At 55.1% G+C, this 17,933-nt stretch overlaps 6 protein-coding genes across 6 annotated transcripts; 4 read left to right on the top strand and 2 right to left on the bottom strand.

The window, feature by feature from the left end:
• Positions 1 to 206: 206 nt before the first annotated feature.
• On the top strand, positions 207 to 2,689 carry PG985_008670 (prefoldin subunit 2; the record flags this gene model as incomplete). The annotated part of the gene is made up of 3 exons (XM_066828438.1): positions 207 to 568; positions 642 to 2,511; positions 2,570 to 2,689. Coding segments are annotated over 3 exons (2,352 nt in total), but the record flags the coding sequence as incomplete, so codon positions are not given.
• Positions 2,690 to 4,167: 1,478 nt separating this feature from the next.
• PG985_008669 (uncharacterized protein) lies at positions 4,168 to 5,739 on the top strand (the record flags this gene model as incomplete). Its single annotated transcript, XM_066828437.1, has 3 exons — positions 4,168 to 4,483; positions 4,702 to 4,845; positions 4,904 to 5,739. The coding sequence occupies 3 exons, from the start codon at positions 4,168 to 4,170 to the stop codon at positions 5,737 to 5,739; spliced, it is 1,296 nt and encodes a 431-aa protein (XP_066683349.1).
• An 877-nt stretch (positions 5,740 to 6,616) lies between these two features.
• Positions 6,617 to 8,046, bottom strand: PG985_008668 (lipoate ligase A; the record flags this gene model as incomplete). Its single annotated transcript, XM_066828436.1, has 3 exons — positions 6,617 to 6,790; positions 6,848 to 6,955; positions 7,045 to 8,046. 3 exons carry the CDS (start codon positions 8,044 to 8,046, stop codon positions 6,617 to 6,619), a joined length of 1,284 nt encoding a protein of 427 aa, XP_066683348.1.
• Positions 8,047 to 8,648: 602 nt separating this feature from the next.
• On the top strand, positions 8,649 to 9,896 carry PG985_008667 (uncharacterized protein; the record flags this gene model as incomplete). Its single annotated transcript, XM_066828435.1, has 1 exon — positions 8,649 to 9,896. One exon carries the CDS (start codon positions 8,649 to 8,651, stop codon positions 9,894 to 9,896), a length of 1,248 nt encoding a protein of 415 aa, XP_066683347.1.
• Positions 9,897 to 11,751: 1,855 nt separating this feature from the next.
• PG985_008666 (uncharacterized protein) lies at positions 11,752 to 13,885 on the top strand (the record flags this gene model as incomplete). Its single annotated transcript, XM_066828434.1, has 4 exons — positions 11,752 to 11,919; positions 11,988 to 12,491; positions 12,624 to 12,867; positions 12,927 to 13,885. The coding sequence occupies 4 exons, from the start codon at positions 11,752 to 11,754 to the stop codon at positions 13,883 to 13,885; spliced, it is 1,875 nt and encodes a 624-aa protein (XP_066683346.1).
• A 721-nt stretch (positions 13,886 to 14,606) lies between these two features.
• Positions 14,607 to 16,085, bottom strand: PG985_008665 (uncharacterized protein; the record flags this gene model as incomplete). Its single annotated transcript, XM_066828433.1, has 1 exon — positions 14,607 to 16,085. The coding sequence occupies one exon, from the start codon at positions 16,083 to 16,085 to the stop codon at positions 14,607 to 14,609; it is 1,479 nt and encodes a 492-aa protein (XP_066683345.1).
• Between the last annotated feature and the right edge of the window lie 1,848 nt (positions 16,086 to 17,933).

Here is a 17,933-nt window from a genome sequence, read left to right as displayed (position 1 = left end):
TGTAATTGATACAACGTACATAGGTAGGTAGTCCCCTATGTACGGCAGGTACTACCCACCTTTCGATAGGTCGACCCACTTATACGCGTTAGCGCGGGGCCTTTCCTAGATCAATCGCATCGCAGTCAATTATTTTTTTGTTATCGCAGACTTGCCTTGCCTTGTCCATTGCAGCGCCTGGAAATTTAGCAGCATAACCCGACCAGCTTCACCACAGCACACAACAAACTTACGTCCTCGTTACCATGGCTGGTGATTCCGACAGAAAGCGCCTCGCCTCCGAAAAAGACGAGATTTCTGCCAAACGAGTCAAGAAGGAAGAAGGCATCGCAAACAACCCCTACTTGGCCCATATGCAGCAAGAGAACACCATGGAGAACGGCTCGAGATATAGCGATCGCTTGCCCACGGGTTCGGCCTTCAACGATTTCGAGCGACGGGCCACGACGGCGAAGCAGGCTGCAAAGGCCGAAGATGGCGATAACAACCCCTTCACCGGCGAGCCGCATTCTCCCCAGTACTTCAACATCCTCAAGTCCAGAAGGGACCTACCCGTTTCCAAGCAAAGGTAAGCAATGGCGACTCAACCGCCCAATAATCTCGATATCGTACCACGAACTAACACATCTTGTGTGAAACAGGGAGGAATTTCTCGAAATGTACCATAAATCCCAGATCCTCGTATTTGTCGGTGAAACCGGTTCTGGAAAGACGACTCAAATCCCCCAGTACGTCCTGTACGACGAGCTCCCTCAGCTGAACAACAAGCTTGTTGCCTGTACACAACCTCGACGAGTGGCTGCCATGTCGGTCGCCCAACGTGTGGCCGACGAGCTGGATGTAACACTCGGAGAGGAGGTCGGTTATAGCATCCGATTCGAAGACAGGACAGGCCCCAAAACGGTTCTCAAGTACATGACCGATGGTATGCTGCTCCGAGAGGCTATGCATGACCACATGATGTCGCGTTACAGCTGCATCATTCTCGACGAAGCCCACGAGCGTACCCTGGCTACTGATATCCTGATGGCTCTGCTGAAACAGCTGGCCCAGCGCCGACCTGACCTCAAGATCATCGTCATGTCTGCAACTTTGGATGCTCAGAAGTTTCAAAAGTACTTCTACGAGGCCCCTCTTCTGGCCGTTCCTGGTCGAACCCATCCTGTCGAGATCTACTACACTCCGGAAGCCGAAAAGGACTATGTCGAGGCTGCCATCCGAACCGTTCTGCAAATACACGCTTCCGAACCCGAAGGTGATATCCTGCTCTTCCTGACTGGTGAGGAGGAAATCGAGGATACATGCCGCAAGATCTCGTTGGAGGTCGATGACATGATCAGGGAGGCAGACTGTGGGCCTATGATGGTCTACCCGCTCTACGGTACATTGCCGCCTCACCAGCAACAGAAGATCTTCGATCCTGCTCCCAAGCCCTTGAAGAAGGGTGGCAAGCCTGGACGGAAGTGTATCATCTCGACGAATATTGCTGAGACGTCCCTGACCATTGATGGTATTGTGTACGTCGTGGACCCGGGTTTCAGCAAGCAGAAGATCTATAACCCTCGTATTCGTGTCGAGTCTCTCTTGGTTTCCGCCATCTCCAAGGCTTCGGCCCAGCAGCGTGCCGGTCGTGCCGGCCGAACAAAGCCTGGAAAGTGCTTCCGTCTCTACACCGAGAAGGCGTTCAAAGACGAACTTATTGAGCAAACATACCCCGAAATCCTCCGGTCCAACCTTGCCAACACCGTGTTGGAGCTGAAGAAGCTTGGAGTTGAGGATCTGGTTCATTTCGATCTCATGGATCCTCCTGCGCCCGAGACCATGATGCGAGCTCTCGAAGAACTCAACTACCTGGCCTGTCTCGATGACGAGGGAGAGCTGACACAGCTCGGCAGCATGGCGTCCGAGTTCCCGCTGGACCCCGCCCTGGCCGTGATGCTGATCTCCAGTCCCGAGTTTTATTGCTCCAACGAGATTCTCTCTATTACAGGTCTGTTGTCAGTGCCCAACATCTTCGTACGACCGGCGAACCGTCGTCGAGAAGCCGACGAGATGAAGAACCAGTTCCGACATCCTGATGGTGATCATCTGACCATGTTGAATGTGTACCATGCATTCAAGGGTGCCGAAGGCCGCGGTGAGGACGTCAAGCAATGGTGCCATCAACACTACCTCTCGCATCGCCATCTCAAGAGTGCAGACAACGTCCGCACTCAGCTCCGGCGCATCATGGAAACCCACGAAGTTGAACTCATTAGTACTGATTTCAACGACAAGAACTATTACTCCAACATCAGGCGTGCGCTCGTGGCTGGTTTCTTCATGCAAGTTGCCAAGAGAGAAGGCAACGGTAAGATCTACCGAACCATGAAGGATAACAACCAGGCTGTTATGCTTCATCCCAGCACGGTTCTGCAGACCGATTATGAATGGGTACTCTACAACGAGTTTGTCCTCACTACCAAACAGTACATCCGCACAGTCACCGGTATCAAGCCGGAGTGGCTCTTGGTAAGTGCATCCGCCTCATCTGGACCTTCGAATTTGCCATGCTAACTGTTGTGTGTAGGACATTGCACCCGTATACTACGATATTTCGACATGGGATGGCCAGACAGACGTGAAGGCGGCCCTCAAGAGCGTCCAGGAGAAGATGCGGCGGCGCGCTGCCATGAAAGCGACGCGTTGAGAGCCGAGGTAGTTGGTTTTGAAACACGATATTACGCCCTCGCAATTCATCTAGCAAGCAAGGCACACGGTACTAGAGGCTACATTGGCCATGAAGCTGTTTACTACGGCCGGAGACTAGAGAATGCAATCTAGTAAAGTAACTGCACTGGGCCCTAATTTGACCTTTTGAACGAATGACACGGAGAGCACAGCGGGCACGGACGGTTACAGACAAAAGAGCCTCCCCGGCAAAGTGGGACTGGGCTGGTTTCTCCATCATGGTTAGATGAGGCGGACCTGCCTTGGTGCAGCTGATCAGCCGCATTGCACGGAAACATATTTCTGCGTACAACACAACCTCTATTGTCGGTGCACGGATGGGAAACGGAAGATATGCATCAGGGCTTTTTAGCACCAACAGACGGAGAGAGAAAGAGGAAAGAATGGGATGCTTAGACAGCAACAGTAGGGAAGTCGGCATCACAGCAGTGTCAAGACTGTCTGTGCTGTGCTGTCTGTGTCCCCAAACCTGGCCATTTTGCGGGTCACGGGGTGATGTGCATAGAACGGAGTCTTCCAGCTGGTTATTTATAGTAGTAGATGATTGATGAAGAACAAGACGTCAGCCACTTGCCATGTCGTACATTCACACAGTGAACTGGTTTCTTTTTAAATTCCGACGTTCTAGAAGGGTGACGAATGGTCACTTGCCATGTTTGATGTGTTTGCACCCGGGTATCTGGTATTGGCTTGTCGCAAACGAAAAGTTTACTCAGGGGTGGTGGAAGGGGGGAGTTGCTGGGTCCTGTTGGGTCCTGCTGGGTCCTGCTGGGGCGGGCGAATAACACGCATGTTCCGTCATGCTGCATGGCCAAGATCCCGGCTGGCTCTGGGCTGGCGTCTCCGTTGTGGGCTAGGCTAGTCGCAGAGTCGCAGCCAACGCTACCAGTCTTGAAACAACAGCCTCTTCAGGGCCGTGATATACTCTATCTATTACTATCAAAACAGTCCATTGCCATGCCCATCCATCGAATCCCGAGCGTGTGCACCGCCCAGATGGGCCCTCTCCACCGATCATCTCGCCACCTTCGGCCTGGAAATCAGGTGCACCTGCAGCACACCTGCAGCGCTTGCCAGGGACCGGCGAGTATTTAACCTACTGGTTCGTGGTTTCCGCCATCCTTGCACTCCCGATTCATGCTCCTCCAAATTTCCAGATCGCACCCAGGATGCCTGGCTTCTTTGCTACGCGGGATGAGACGACGACGGGCTGGTCCCCGGTTTAGTCTGTCATCTCGAGGCTTCCCTATACAGTAGAGGACTAGAGCATTGGACGACATCATCTTTGCCATCCTTGGGACGAAACTACCGGCAAACATCCCGCTTGTCCAATCCCTCGTCCCCATTCGCGGTCCTCGCGCCTCTTTTCCGTCTCCTCCATCACCACCTGCCCATCAACGCCTGCCTCATGACATTGACTGTTGGCTTCAACTCGAGATGGGGGCATCGCTACTTCCTGAAGTCATCCCCCTTGCCGTTGGTGTGCTCGTGTATTCCATTGTTTGCCTGCTGTTCAGCCTTCTGCTCATCTGGCTGGTCTGGGTGCACCGCGAGAAAAGCTCCTATGTCGCCATGCTCGGCTACTTCACCTGCCTCAGCACCCTGGCGAGCATCATACAGCAAATACATACCATCGCGGACTGGAGGAACATCAAGATCGATCAGTATAACACCGCCGTCGCCATGAGCAACAGCATCGTCGTAGCAGTGGCAGGCCCTTCCACCGGACTGGATCTGGGTCTTTTCTTCGTCCGTACGTTGCTGTCACCTTGGCCCCTGGCCCCTCCCTGACCTGTAATCTGACTTGCTTCTAGAATACTATTCGTACAACGTCGAGGCGTTGGTTGCCTTGTGCTGGTACGCACTCTATCTCTTCTCTCTTCTCTATCTTCAAGTCAATGATGACGGGGCTCACATATTATCATAGGGCTTTCGCTTTAACACATTCTATATATGGGTGGTCCGAAATAGCATTTCTGAAGAAGATCGGGCCATCAACCAATATATCGGCCAAGATCCTGGCTGTCACCTTGCCTGTAGTTCTAATCAGTCTGTTGCAGCTCGACGTCATCCAGGCTTCTGCCTGGGCCTTTCTGCTTGTTGCCAATGTCAATCGTGAGCAGCTGTCTGCCTCAAGCCTCTTTATGGACCACCTTTTTCTAACTCGTGCTAGTTATACTTAGCCCTGCGTTGGGGGCTATCGCCTTGCTACTCATTATGGGGAAATATATCCATACGAAGCGTCATCTCCTGACCTGGAACGTACGATACGGAAAATCCGCGCCATCTACGTCTTTGAGCCTCAGTCAACCCACCATCAACAGCGCCGTGACGGAGCCGAAGAGCATCTATGACAATTGGCTAATGATCCGCTTCACCGTTGGCTTTTTCTGCCTGAGCGCTTTCGAGTTCGCCCAGATCATGTTCCAGCTCTCGTCGATGAGCAGCATTCGCGCGCTGGGAGACAGCGCGGACCTGAGCGGGGAGCGAGCGAGGCTCGACTTTCTCCTCTTTATGCCCGGATGCGCGGCGAGCTTCGTGGTGTTTGTCGTCTTTGGCACGACGAAGACGTTTTGCCACACCATTTACGACACATTCGTTCCCAGATGCCTGCGGGAACGCCGGTCCAAGCGGGGATCCGTGGCGGCGTCGCCGTCGACTTCATCGCGGACATTTACGCCGAGCATCGGGGGCGGTCGCCGAGTTGGAGGAAGCGGCTACCCCAAGGTAGCCCCGGTGACCAAATCCAACTATCCCAACCTGGAAGACTCCTGTCTGAGCCCCTGCACTGAGGAAGACGGCATGACGTTCAAGCTCCACGACTTCCCCAAGCCCAAGCCCGCCCACACGCGGAACAGCTCCTGGCCCGACTTCTCGACCTACGTCGTGCGCATGAGCCGGCAGAGCATACGGAGGCTGACCAAGAAGAAGACAAAGGACGGGGATGACGAGTTCCCGATCCTGAATAGTCCGGTACACGCCAGCCGTGCCAACGACTCCGCGGTCTAGGGAGCCAGCGACTTCAGCCGATGTGTACGACCTTCTCCTTTTTACTACTATGATACCCCTTTTTTCTTTGTCTCTGAGTACTCCATTTCCACTTTGTTCTGTAGGCGGCTAGATTGCCTTCCTTGGATTGTAAGATTTTATTCCACATTCACCACTGGTTGTGTTAGGATTGCTTTCTTGGTCATCGTCAGACGGGGATCGACGTCTTTTGCTGTATTTGTACAATCTGTTCTGTGAGCGGCTGGTCTGTCTGTACAAACATGGATTTCGTTTCTTGTTTATTATTATTATTATTATTATTATTATTATCCATATATTCTTTTACTTGTACATCTTCTATTCCTCTTCTTTTTTTGATCACAATACCAATGTACTGTACTGCTTCGGGGCGACAAGGTTCTCATGTGGATGGACTTTGCTCCTTTCCCGCGCGGATCGGGGATGGATGAGAAATGGTCTGTACGATGGAAAAGCTTATTGAGGGCTCGGTTTGAAACGGCCTTTGCCGGCCCTGGAGTCCTTTATTCCCTGGGGGGTGGATAGACATGGTATGATCTCGCGATCTACTGGCATACACTGGCATACGCCAGAAATACTCGCATCTCAAGTCGATAGAGAGACAGTTCGAGTGGATTCAATGATAAAAATAAAAAATAAGATGTTATCTAAACGCAAAGTGCGACCTCATGATATCAAAAATCCTGTCTATTATTAGAGGAAAATTGGGTATTGAAGCAGCCCGAGTCCACCCCGTCTAGCAGCCACCATTGCGTCTACAGTACAAGCAAATCTATAGACTTTATGTAATCGTATATGTATGATACATGCCAAACACCAAATCGTACACACATCAGCCATTAAACAACGTCAGGTTCTCTCATTTGGGCCGAGCGCCGAATATTCCGTTGAGCCAGCAGCCAGCAGCCTCGCCGATCAGAGTACGCCAGTCATCTACTTTGTGCAGATAGACGGAGTCGAGAGCGGAAGCTTCAACGCCCGCCCCCTTGGCCTCCGTAATCTGTCCATGGCGGGCAGTGATACTCAGGTCAAACTGAGCAAACCTTCCAGTCAGTAAAGGGTTTCTGAAACGGGGGACGTGCGAACATACATCTTTAGGTAGGTAGTCGGGCAGCGGCGGCCGTGGCCTGGGGTCGTCCTCGGTCGAGCGCGTCGAGAAGGTGAATTGAGGCGTCTGCGTGTAGATCCAGTCCAGCGACTGTTATCGTTACCAACCAAGTTAGTGTTTTGCTGTGCGGGTGGGAAGAGCCTTCAAGACGTCGAAAGGGGGTTGGTTAGCTAGCTCACCTTGAGCTCTTCGTAGCCGCGCATGACCTCGGGGATCTCCTCGATGTCCCGCGTCGTGATGGTCTCGACGTCGACGTTGCCGTACATGGCACCGAACTCGGCGACGACGGCCTCCTCAAAGGCCGCGTTGCCCACGCCCACGTTGCGGATGCGTGAACGCACGCTGTCGACGCCGCGGGCCTTCATGTAGGGCTCGGCCGGGGACCGCAGGAACTGGCCGACGCGGTCCAGGTTCGGCGTCGACAGCAGGCAGGTGCCGTGGTGCAGCGAGCGCCGGCGCGTCAGCTTGTACGCCGACCCGGACACCTTGAACGTCTGCTGCCTCGCCGCGTCGTCGGGGTCGGCCAGGACAATGTCGTGCCGCTCGTTGACGCGCGCCGAGGACACGCCCAGCGACTGCAGCGCCCGCACCACCATCAGCGCGTGCCGGTCGCGGTCGAAGGCCGCCGGCGGGCAGAGGACGCTGTAGTTGACGTTGCCCAGGTCGTGGAACACGGTGCCGCCGCCGCTCCGACGGCGCACGAGCTGCACGCCCAGCGTGTCCGCGTCAGCACCGCTACCATTGCCGCTGCCTCCTTCACCATCCACGCGTGACACCGGTGCCAGGAGCTCCGGCCGGTTCAGGGCGCCGAGCCCGACCTCAAGCCAGGGGTTCTGGTTGCGGCCGATGACGACGCAGGGCCGGTTGGTGTAGAGGAGCAGCACGACCGAGTCAGGGTGCGACTTCTGCAGGAGGTAGTGCTCAAAGGACAGGTTGAGGTAGGGGTTGTGGCTGCGTGAGACGTAGATCTGGACCCGGTTGGTCGGGTGCGCGACGGCCTCGGCGGAGAAGAGGCGCCGGTGCACTAGTGACGGCTGTGGTGGTAGCCATGCAGGAACGGGGCGACAACAGTTGCCCCTTATGCGCCACGGCTGCCTTGCGGGCGACGGCGATGATAAGGGGGTGGTGCACTGCGGTAGCAAGTGGCGGCTCCGGACGAGCGTCCGAGCTGCCGAAGCCATTGTTACTACCTCGCCAGCTCCGGGAGGCCACTGGCAAGGCCACTTGAGTGATCTGACTGCTAAAGACTACGGACCAATGTTCATGTGGGACGATCTCGGAGGGATCTTATGGCATGCGCAGCTTAATCTGACAAGTTAAGTAGGTACGTAGCAGATCTACTGTAGTGGACTTCGGCAGTGACTCCCTAGTCCATTCGGCATAACCCACTGGACAGTCAGATTCCCTGCGCGTCGACTTTTGCATGTTGATGTCGCAGTTTCCTATTGGCGTAACCGTGCATCCGTGTAGTTGCTTACCTGCATGCTTTTTTTCTTTAGTGGACCGACTTAAGGTTAGGCTAGCGAACCCCTGGTGATTCCAGCGATTCGGAAGGAAGGACTTTGCGTTTATGACGGGCTTCTCCTACAAGTTGGTATAGTGGGGTAATCAATTGGTCAATCGCGACCCCTCCATGACTCCCAAAATTTCTCGGCTCACCGAATATCGGTCCATGGTAGCAAACCTTGACCGTATAAATAATTCCCACGAAGCTATTCCATACACCCACGCCGCTGTCCCAAACTACTCAGGGTAGTAATACGGAATAACACCTGCCAGCAACATGTCGACTTTCGGCCAACTCTTTCGGGTCACCACCTATGGCGAGTCGCACTGCAAATCCGTCGGTTGTATAATCGATGGATGCCCACCCGGCATGGATTTGACCGAGCAGGACATCCAGCCGCAGATGACCCGCCGCCGACCCGGTCAGTCCAGTATCACTACACCGCGCAATGAGAAGGACAGGGTCGCCATTCAGTCGGGAACCGAAAACGGCAAGACCCTCGGCAGCCCCATCTGCATGATTGTGCAGAATGAAGATCAACGGCCCAAGGACTACGGCAACCAGACCATGGATATGTTCCCTCGACCCAGCCACGCCGACTACACCTACCAAGAGAAGTACGGCATAAGGGCCAGCAGTGGAGGCGGCAGGGCCTCTGCCCGCGAGACCATTGGCCGCGTTGCCGCTGGTGCCGTCGCCGAGAAATACCTCAAGCTCGCCTACGGCATCGAGATCACCGCCTTCGTCACGTCGGTCGGCAACATGCACATGTTCCCCCCTACTGCCGAATGCCCGACGCCGAGCCAGAACCCCGAGTTCCTCAAGCTACTCGAGACGATCGACCGCCAGACGGTTGACAAGTTCCTGCCTGTACGCTGCCCCAGCGAGGAGGCTTCCGAGAAGATGGCCGACTTGATCGCCGAGTACAAGGATCGCGAGGACAGTATCGGCGGCACGGTGACATGTGTCATCAAGAACGTCCCCAGTGGTCTTGGAGAGCCCTGCTTCGACAAGATCGAGGCCATGCTCGCCCATGCCATGCTGAGCATACCCGCCACCAAGGGCTTCGAGGTCGGCTCCGGCTTCGGCGGCTGCGAGGTCCCCGGCTCGATCCACAACGATCCCTTCATCCGGTCCGCCGAAGCCGCGGCCCCCGAGTCCGGCGCTGCGCGCAACGGCATCCCGAGACCGAAGCTCACCACCAAGACGAACAACTCGGGTGGCATTCAGGGTGGTATCACCAACGGCGCGCCCATCTACTTCCGCGTGGCCTTCAAGCCTCCGGCCACGATCGGCCAGGCTCAGACCACGGCCACCTACGACGGAGAGAAGGAGGGCATTCTGGCCGCTAAGGGAAGGCACGACCCTTGCGTCGTGCCGAGAGCAGTGCCGATTGTGGAAGCCATGTCCTCGCTGGTGGTGATGGACGCGCTCCTGCAGCAGATGGGACGTCACGAGGCGGCGAGGCAACTGCCCTCGACCAGCATGCAGCCATCAGACAACGGTGTGTCGATGACCCAGTAGTGCTCCGTAGTTTAATAATAAAAAAAGAGTCGTGATTGTTACACTGGAAGGGTTCTGCGGCGAAATTGTGGTGATATTGAAACTTATTTCGATGGCCTATCTGCAATGAGTTGCGCAATAGGTAGCAAGCAGCTGCCTCTTAGTCCGCGACTGGTTATTTTGTCTTACATTCGACAGCCATTCCTTTACTCCCAACTATACCGTTGCTCCCAACTGTTCCGGTACTCCCAGCTTCCCTGTTGGTACCAGTTATTCCATTATTATCAGGCATCGTGTTGCTCAAGGTTATCCTGTTGCTACTAGATTGTGGGCAGCCCATCTAGGACAACCCACCAGAAGCAACAGCACAGCTTGGATACCTGACTGGATCCCAAATCGCCAGTCTAAACAATGCCGCAAAAATCTCCAGAAGCCTGAGGCAGGATTATGTCTGTTAGGCCACCTTTGAAATTTCTGACTAGCTAGCTGCAGTGTGAAGAATCAACGGAATGAACGATGTTGATTGGGTCAGACAGACAGCCCGAACGAATACTCTCTCAGCCAATCCCGCACCAAAGTCACGCGGCAAGGTCTCGGGCCAATGACGGGGGTTACAGTTGGCCTGGTCGGACATGGACCAGTTGTTTGTTATTTGCGCTGGAGTGGCCCATGCCGTGCTATTATCACCGCAGCTGGTGCAACTATGAAAGGGGAGATTCTGCAAGGAGCCGGCGAAAAGGGTTGCCTCACCAAACCTGGGCTTTCTGCTTCGGGCTGGCTTTGCACAGATGTCGCCGCCGCCGCCGCCGCCGCCGGACCATTGCAACCCCGTCGGTTGAGGGCATACTGCAGTTTGACGAACCTGCCGTGCCCAAGGACGGCGGCTCGGAGCGGGCAGGGGTTCGGTCTTTCAGCTGACATCCTTGGCGTGGCTCAAGCGGCTGGAGCTGGGCAACCACCATCACCCACCCTACCTTTCATCCTGGTCCCCTCTTGTCCTACCAGCTGTGGTGATTACTATCTACGGATAAATACATGTCTTTCTCTTTGTGGGATTCGGGATCCCTTCGGGTATCGTTCCACTGCAAGCATGTTGGGAGGGGACGGCCCAGATGCAGGCCAAGCATATCAGATGTTATACGGACAGAATGGCAAGTAGGCTGCACATGATGAAGTGGATATAGTTTTGGGGGCCAATCCTTCCTTGACAAGCTCGATGCAGTAATCGTGTATACATACCCCCGAATCTCTTGTTTGCCTGTCCGATCACTTCCGCGTATATCTACAAGTACGTCTATGTTTGCAGTCTTTCAGTCTTTCGGTGGTGTCGTCGTCGCCGAGTTCCAACGCCTTATGCGGTCTAGTCCCTCCCGACGCTTTAGAACGCTTACCCCGTGACACACCCCGTGACAGTACCCGTACATCAATGACCAAAGGTTGCTCTTTCCCAAGACCGGACCCAATATCTTGCACAACACGTCAACACAGGCCAGTTTGACGATAGGGCTAGTCTTCCGTTTGCACCTCCACGTGGACGGAATTACTTCTTTGTTCACGAGGTGTCAGTTTTCATTAATTCCCACTTACCCACTCACCCAGCCTCTGCACGTTTATTTGGACATCTTGTGCGAGAGCCTTTCCAGTCGTTGGTAGCCAATACCGTCTTTCGTCACATTGATCGCCCTTTTCTCTGTTGTTGTTGTATCTCGTCGTCCGCTTCACCCGGGACTCTCACCCCTGACGTTCCTTTCATCGAGACACATTCTCTTATCCCCACGGCCGCTCTTGCAGCCAGACCCAGCAATCATCTTCCAAGCCACCGGCCTTTTGACAACAACCACAGACAACCTGAATCACAGGGAATATAGACACAGTCATGCTCCGAGTTGCCGTCATCGGAGGCGGCCCGGCCGGCTTGGTCACGCTCAAGTTCCTCAAGACTGCCCACAAGTACTTCGGCGGCGAGCCTGTCAATGTTACTCTGTTTGAAGCCGGCGAGGAGATCGGCGGTACTTTTGTGGACAAGATCTACGAGGATGCCGAGGTGAGTATATATATCCCATAGCGTCTCGCATTGACCGCAGTATGGCAGCACTGACATGGCAACGATAGATGGTCTCGTCCAAGTACTTGACGGCCTTCTCAGACTATCGTCTTGGACCAGATGATCCGAGCTTTGTAAGCCCACAGAGGTATGTCGAGTATTTGACCAACTACTGCGAGGAGTTCAATCTCTTCCGGCATATCCGTCTCGGTGTCAAGGTGGTCAAGGTCGGCGGGCCCCAGCCGCCTCACCAGGATGGCCACACCCTGACCGTCGAGCATCGCGACGGCCAGAAGGCCGATCACCACTTTGACGCCGTGGCCATCTGCAACGGCCTCCACAGCAAGCCAGCCGAGTCCCGTATTCCGGGCATCCAACACTGCAGCCGGATTTTGCATTCCTCCGAGTTCAAGACGCGCCGGGACTTCTTTCCGGAGGCCAACTGCCGCCCCCATGTCGTTATCCTCGGAGCGGGCGAGACCGCCATGGATATATCACACCTCGCGGTTACCACTGACGGCGTCGAGTCCGTGATGCTGTGCCATAAAAATGGTTTCTTCGTAGCACCCAAGGTATGTTTTCACCACGTGCTACCCTCTCGTATCGCCCGCCTGTCAAGGCCGAACTCCTTTTCAGGGGTTCGCAGATGGCGCAGCACGAAAGTAGAGATACAATAGCTAACAGTTTCATGTCAATCCGTGCAGAAAGTCCCCGAGCCGACAGTAATGGGCATCTGGCGTGGCTCCGACAACCCCAAACCCATCGACTGTTCCGTAGCAAGTCTGTTCGACACGGCGTATTGCCATCCCCAGCTACAGCGCGGCTCCAAGCTCTGGACGTACTACACCTGGGTCGTCCAGTTGCTCATGTACATCGCTAGCGGAACCAAATATGGCATGGATCAGTGGGTGGGCGAATACGACGAGGACAGATTCCACATCGATGGTAGTAAGTGGCACTGACACCCCTTCAAACTGCAAGGCAAAATACTGACGCATGGACCGTAGTCTTCCTTGTCAAGTCAGTCAGAGCAATGTCTTATATCTCCCCTGCCTGGCGCAAGAACACGATCTGGCAGCGAATCCGAGCATGCGTCAGCCAGATGCCCATTGAAGATGTCGGCAGCAAGCGGATCCAGCTCGCCCCCTGGCCTACCTATGTCCGCGACGACGGAAGTTGGGTCTTCCCCGATACAGGCCGCCCGGAATGCGAGACGGTCAAGGATATGAACTATAAGCCTACCGTCGTTGTCTGCTGCACCGGTTACGAACGTACCTTCCCCTTCCTCGACGAGAAGTTCCAGCCCACCTTGGACCAAGCCGACGTACGAGGCGTGTACAGCTCCGACGACGTGACCGTCGGATACATCGGCTTCGCCCGCCCCAACCTCGGTGCTATCCCGCCCCTGGCGGAGATGCAGGCGCAGCTCTGGGTCCTCCGCCTGATCCAATGGGCCCACCGCCGTCACAACCACGATGCCGGCGAGGAGGAGGAGCAGGAGGAGAACGGAGGAGGCAAGTATGTGCAGACCCCACAGCAGCACCTCGCCCTCTTCGCCCACGATACCAACGCCGTCGAACCGTACGTCATCTCCTACCAGCTCCGGCCCCGCGGCGAACGCGACCTGGCGCACGACAAGGGCGGCGTGGACCATGAGAGCTACGCCTACCAGCTCGCGCTGGACATCGGCGCCGCGCCCACCTTCTCCTTCATGGTGCGCCAGGGCCCCCGCGCCCTCTGGAGCTGGGCCATGGGCAGCAACTTCAACCCCAAGTTCCGCCTCGTGGGGCCCTTCGCCGACCGCCCGATGGCCCTGGCAGTCATGCGCGGCGAGCTCTTCGAGGTGACGTCGCGCTTCGGCGGCTTCGTCTTCTTCTTCTGGTACACGGTGGTGCCCTTCGTCGGCTTTGGCGCCATGAGCTTGGGCCTGTATGCGTGGGACGTCATCAAGGGAATCTTCGCATGAGGGGCAAGGGGCCAAGGTGGTGGCACATGCGGTCTGTGGATTACATATTCTTCTTTGCTCCAGTGCAGGTCCTGGCCAACGTGGCAGGCCTGGTACGTTTTGTTGGTTGCCGAGAGCAGTCGGCAAGGAGAAATGGCCACTACGAACCGAATAAAGCTTGTAGGTTGCTGTCGAGTAGGGCTTGTTTCTCCTATATAGGGGGGTTATTAATAAGAAGAAAGTCAAGCCCGGTTGTTCTACTCGTGCTCGTATACATGTAGACAGAGGACTATGAGCGGATGATGCCTTGTGTTGTGAGCTATCGAGCCAGATTATGCTATGTCATGATTGAATATGAAAAGATTATTGGATGTTTTAAAAAGAAAAGAAACAAAAAGAAAGAAAAGGCTTAATATAGCGTAGTTGACTCGTAACATAATTAGAAGAAAGATGTATATTCTCGTGAGAAACTCTTTAGAGTAGAACTCGGTTTAACCTTATTGCTATAAACTGGGCACACTTGCTTCCAGTAGACCATCAAAAATGACTGCCCTCACTTAGCCAGGTATCTCTATTCAAAAACGATACCAACCTACTACCTACCTATGTCAAGCTGAAAGAAAGGAAAGCAGCCCCTATAACTCCGTTCCCATTTAACATACTCCCATATATACATACACACACGCATCGTCGAGATAGAAATCACATGCACCACTGACGGTCGTCGACCCCCTTTTTCTTCTTAATCGCCACCCCCCATCCAATCCTTGCCCCAGGATCCGCCTTCGCTGCCGGGACCCTCGCTGATGTCCCAGTCGCGCTGCAAGCGCCACGCGTCCTCGACCTCGATCCCGAGGTCCAGCAGATCGCAGCCGCGGTGTCCCCACTTGTCAGCGAAGACGCGCCGGCCGGCCTCAATCATGGTATCGAGGCCGGCCGAGAAGCCGTCGGGGTCGCGGTAAAAGGGCTCCTCGTGGCCGCCGCGCTGGCGAGCCTGCCAGGTGTTGCGGAATACGCCCTGCTCGGCCCACTTGGCATCCTGCATGCGCTGGGCGACGTGGACGAGGTGCTGGAATGTCTCGCCCTCACGGTCGACCCAAGCCGACAGATCGCGCTCCCGCTCAAGCTCGGCCTCGTACATGGCGTGGCCCGGGTCGAGGCCTGTCTGGCCGCCTGCGAAGGTGGCGTGGGTACCGGGGAAGCGGAACAGGGCGCCCACGTCATCGAGGGGCGCCGAGACGTCGAAGATGAGCCCTGCCTCGCTCTGCGGCTGCCAATAGCCCGCCCAGTGCAAACGCAGGTACATGTCGCAGTCACTCGCGTAGAAGGGGATGTGCGTGTCCCAGGCGCCGACGTCGATGTAGGCGTCGCGATTAACCAGCGTGAGGTGGTCGTAGGCGAAGAAGTGCGTGGCCCACGGCGGCTTGTCCTCGCCGCCCAGGTAGCGCATGAGACCCACGGCGCGCTCGTAGAGGGTCGCATAGGGGTCGTGGTCATGGTCATGGTCACGGTCCTTCTTGCGTACCTCCTCGTCCGAGAAGACCAACACGTCCTGGTGGCTCCAGAAGAAGTGCGGCCAGCCGCGCTGAAGGGCCGTGTGCAAGAAGTAGTTCTGAAGTTGAGAGAAGCTGAGCAGGGCTGGTGTTTGAAGAATATGGACGCCGAGTATGTTTAGTTGGGTGTGGTTCATGAAAAAGGGGTTTTGCAACGTCAACTCCTCGTCCTTGTTGGATCGGAAAGTGCCCGTATTCTCGACAATGTAGATGTCGGCAGGGGGCCACCCTGCGGCGATGTAGCTGGACACGCACTGGAGCAACATGGGCCAGTTTCTCGTGAAGCCGATAAAAAGGGGTGTGGGCTCAGGGACATGCGGTTCCGGGGGCAGGTTGTTGTCGAGCACGGGCGGCATCTTGCTGTTGTGCGTCAACCATGGGAAAGGGTCCTCAATCGCCTCGAACTTTTCGGGCTCGGGCTTATACACTTTGTTGTATGAAGGAATCTCCTCCGCCATGGGAGTCTGACCCTCTGGGTCGGTCGCCGCCCCGGGTCCGGCGAAGGGGAGAACCTTGGGCCCTGCCTTGACATTGTTGGAGGCACCACCTGCAGCTGCCGCAGCATTACGGTGACCGTGGAGATGCGAGACGGTTTTGTTGATGGGCTCGCGCACGACGTAAAATACGAGCAGGGCCGCCAGAATCACGGCCAGGTACCGGGACAGCATTGAGACGAGCCGGCCCGGGAAATGTCTCACCAACATGACCAATGCAATAACACTAGCGGAGCAGCAGCAGCAACAACAACATGGCCGGTGGGGGGTGGGGGCTCGGTAGATGGCCGCCGCAGAGCAATTTGGGTGGCGCGCGGGTGGCTGTTGCGCAATATAGATTGATAGAGACAGACAGCGGGCAATGGGCGAGCGAGTGAATGGGTATATTCCGTGAGTTCAATTGCCCCGGGATGAAAGATGCTATGCTCTCTGACTTTGCGTAGGATTTCACATTTGATCTCCTAGGAAAACAACAGTAGACGGGACGAAACGAAATATCCAGGCAAATGAGAACAAAAACCCAACAAAAACGGGAAAGACGGAGGGAGGGAATTGGAGTTGGTTTCTAGCTGCCCGTTTACTTGAGACGCACATTAGTTGGTATGTAGCTGACGTATCGTCTTGTCGATTACCGTCTACGGGCAACCGGCCGCTTGGCAGGGCAGGAACCCATTCCCCCATCAAGCTTTGGCTAGGTTGGGGATCATATGCCTCCGGCCCAACCACATGCGTCGAGCGCGAGCGTGCCAAGCCTGGGAGAACCGGCTACTTATACAGGCTTCGACTGGCCGCAATCCTACAGGCTGAATTCACGAAAGCCATGAAACAAGGCCGCCGACAAATCCAGGCTGCCAGGTTGCCAGGCCCCACGTGGAGTGCGACCAGGTAAGCTAATTAGAAGGGTCCGATGCCGAGAAGGACATTCGATTCGATCGTACGGGGGAGGAGCAAGGAGGAGCAAGGAGGGGGGAGCGGGCATCTGGGGGAATCCTTAGCTGCTTGGCGGGGTGACTGGACTGCATGCTAGATGGGGAAGGAACCAAATCTCCAATGTCAGGGGTCTATCAAGGTGCTTGCTTGCTCAGGATCTTAGCATAGGAAGAAGGAACGTGCCTGCCAAGTGTTGCCTGCAACCGCTTGTGTTCATTGCTGCCTGCATAAGACTGAATAAATAGAGAAACACCTGCGAGTTGAACAGATCAATTAATTGACTGCTTGGATGACCCTACCATCAAATAACACTCCTGATCTCATCCCACCAGCTCGCAAAGGATGAAATTGATACTTGTCAAATAGGTGCATATACGGATACATTTTAGACAAAACACACCACGGGACGGGTAGGAATTGCAGGGTCAATTGTCGCACCAATCAGCATCCCCCATCCCGTGGTGATCGGGAGTGATCGGCGGCCCATTAGAACAGCCTCCAACTCTGTAACTTTCTGAGGAGAGAGGAGGGAGCGAGCGAGCGAAATCCCCTCCCCTGCCTCCCCTGCCTCCTCCAAAAACAAACGATCAGACATGGCAATACTCTGTAGACCGACTTTCTTTGTGTTGTGTATCGGTTTTGTAAAGTATGTGACTGAGCTTGCTCCTACTTGCCCGAGAAACAAACTTCGCCCGCTATACTTTGAATGATATGCCCATGACAGCAGTCATGATGATTTATACGTTGTACATATGCTGCAAAGCCAAAACTCGAGCAACCCCTCTCCTCTCCTGCCTTCCACTGTTCCCCGGCATCTAGCCGTCCTTCAATTCATTGTTGCCGGCCGAGAGCCACACAACTGCCAGCCAGCCCCTTTCCTCCTCCAGACTTGGCTATGTGAGGTATATATATAAAAATATAAAAAATAGTGGTATAATACCAAGTCCCCCTTCCCCTTTCCGTCTCTCTCTTTCTCTCCCTAGAAGGAACAAAATGCCATTTTTGTACAAAAAGAACGTTTTGCTCGGTTCGCTTGCCGCGTGCACACAACATACATACGCACACATGACGCAGAACATGGGAATAGAGCTT

The sequence above is a fragment of the Apiospora marii genome (assembly GCF_038362585.1).
Source record: "Apiospora marii strain CBS 49790 chromosome Unknown utg000005l_segment0_segment0, whole genome shotgun sequence".
NCBI lineage: Eukaryota > Fungi > Ascomycota > Sordariomycetes > Amphisphaeriales > Apiosporaceae > Apiospora > Apiospora marii.
Note: the sequence above shows the minus strand (reverse complement) of the source record. Positions and strands in the feature narration are given on the sequence as shown.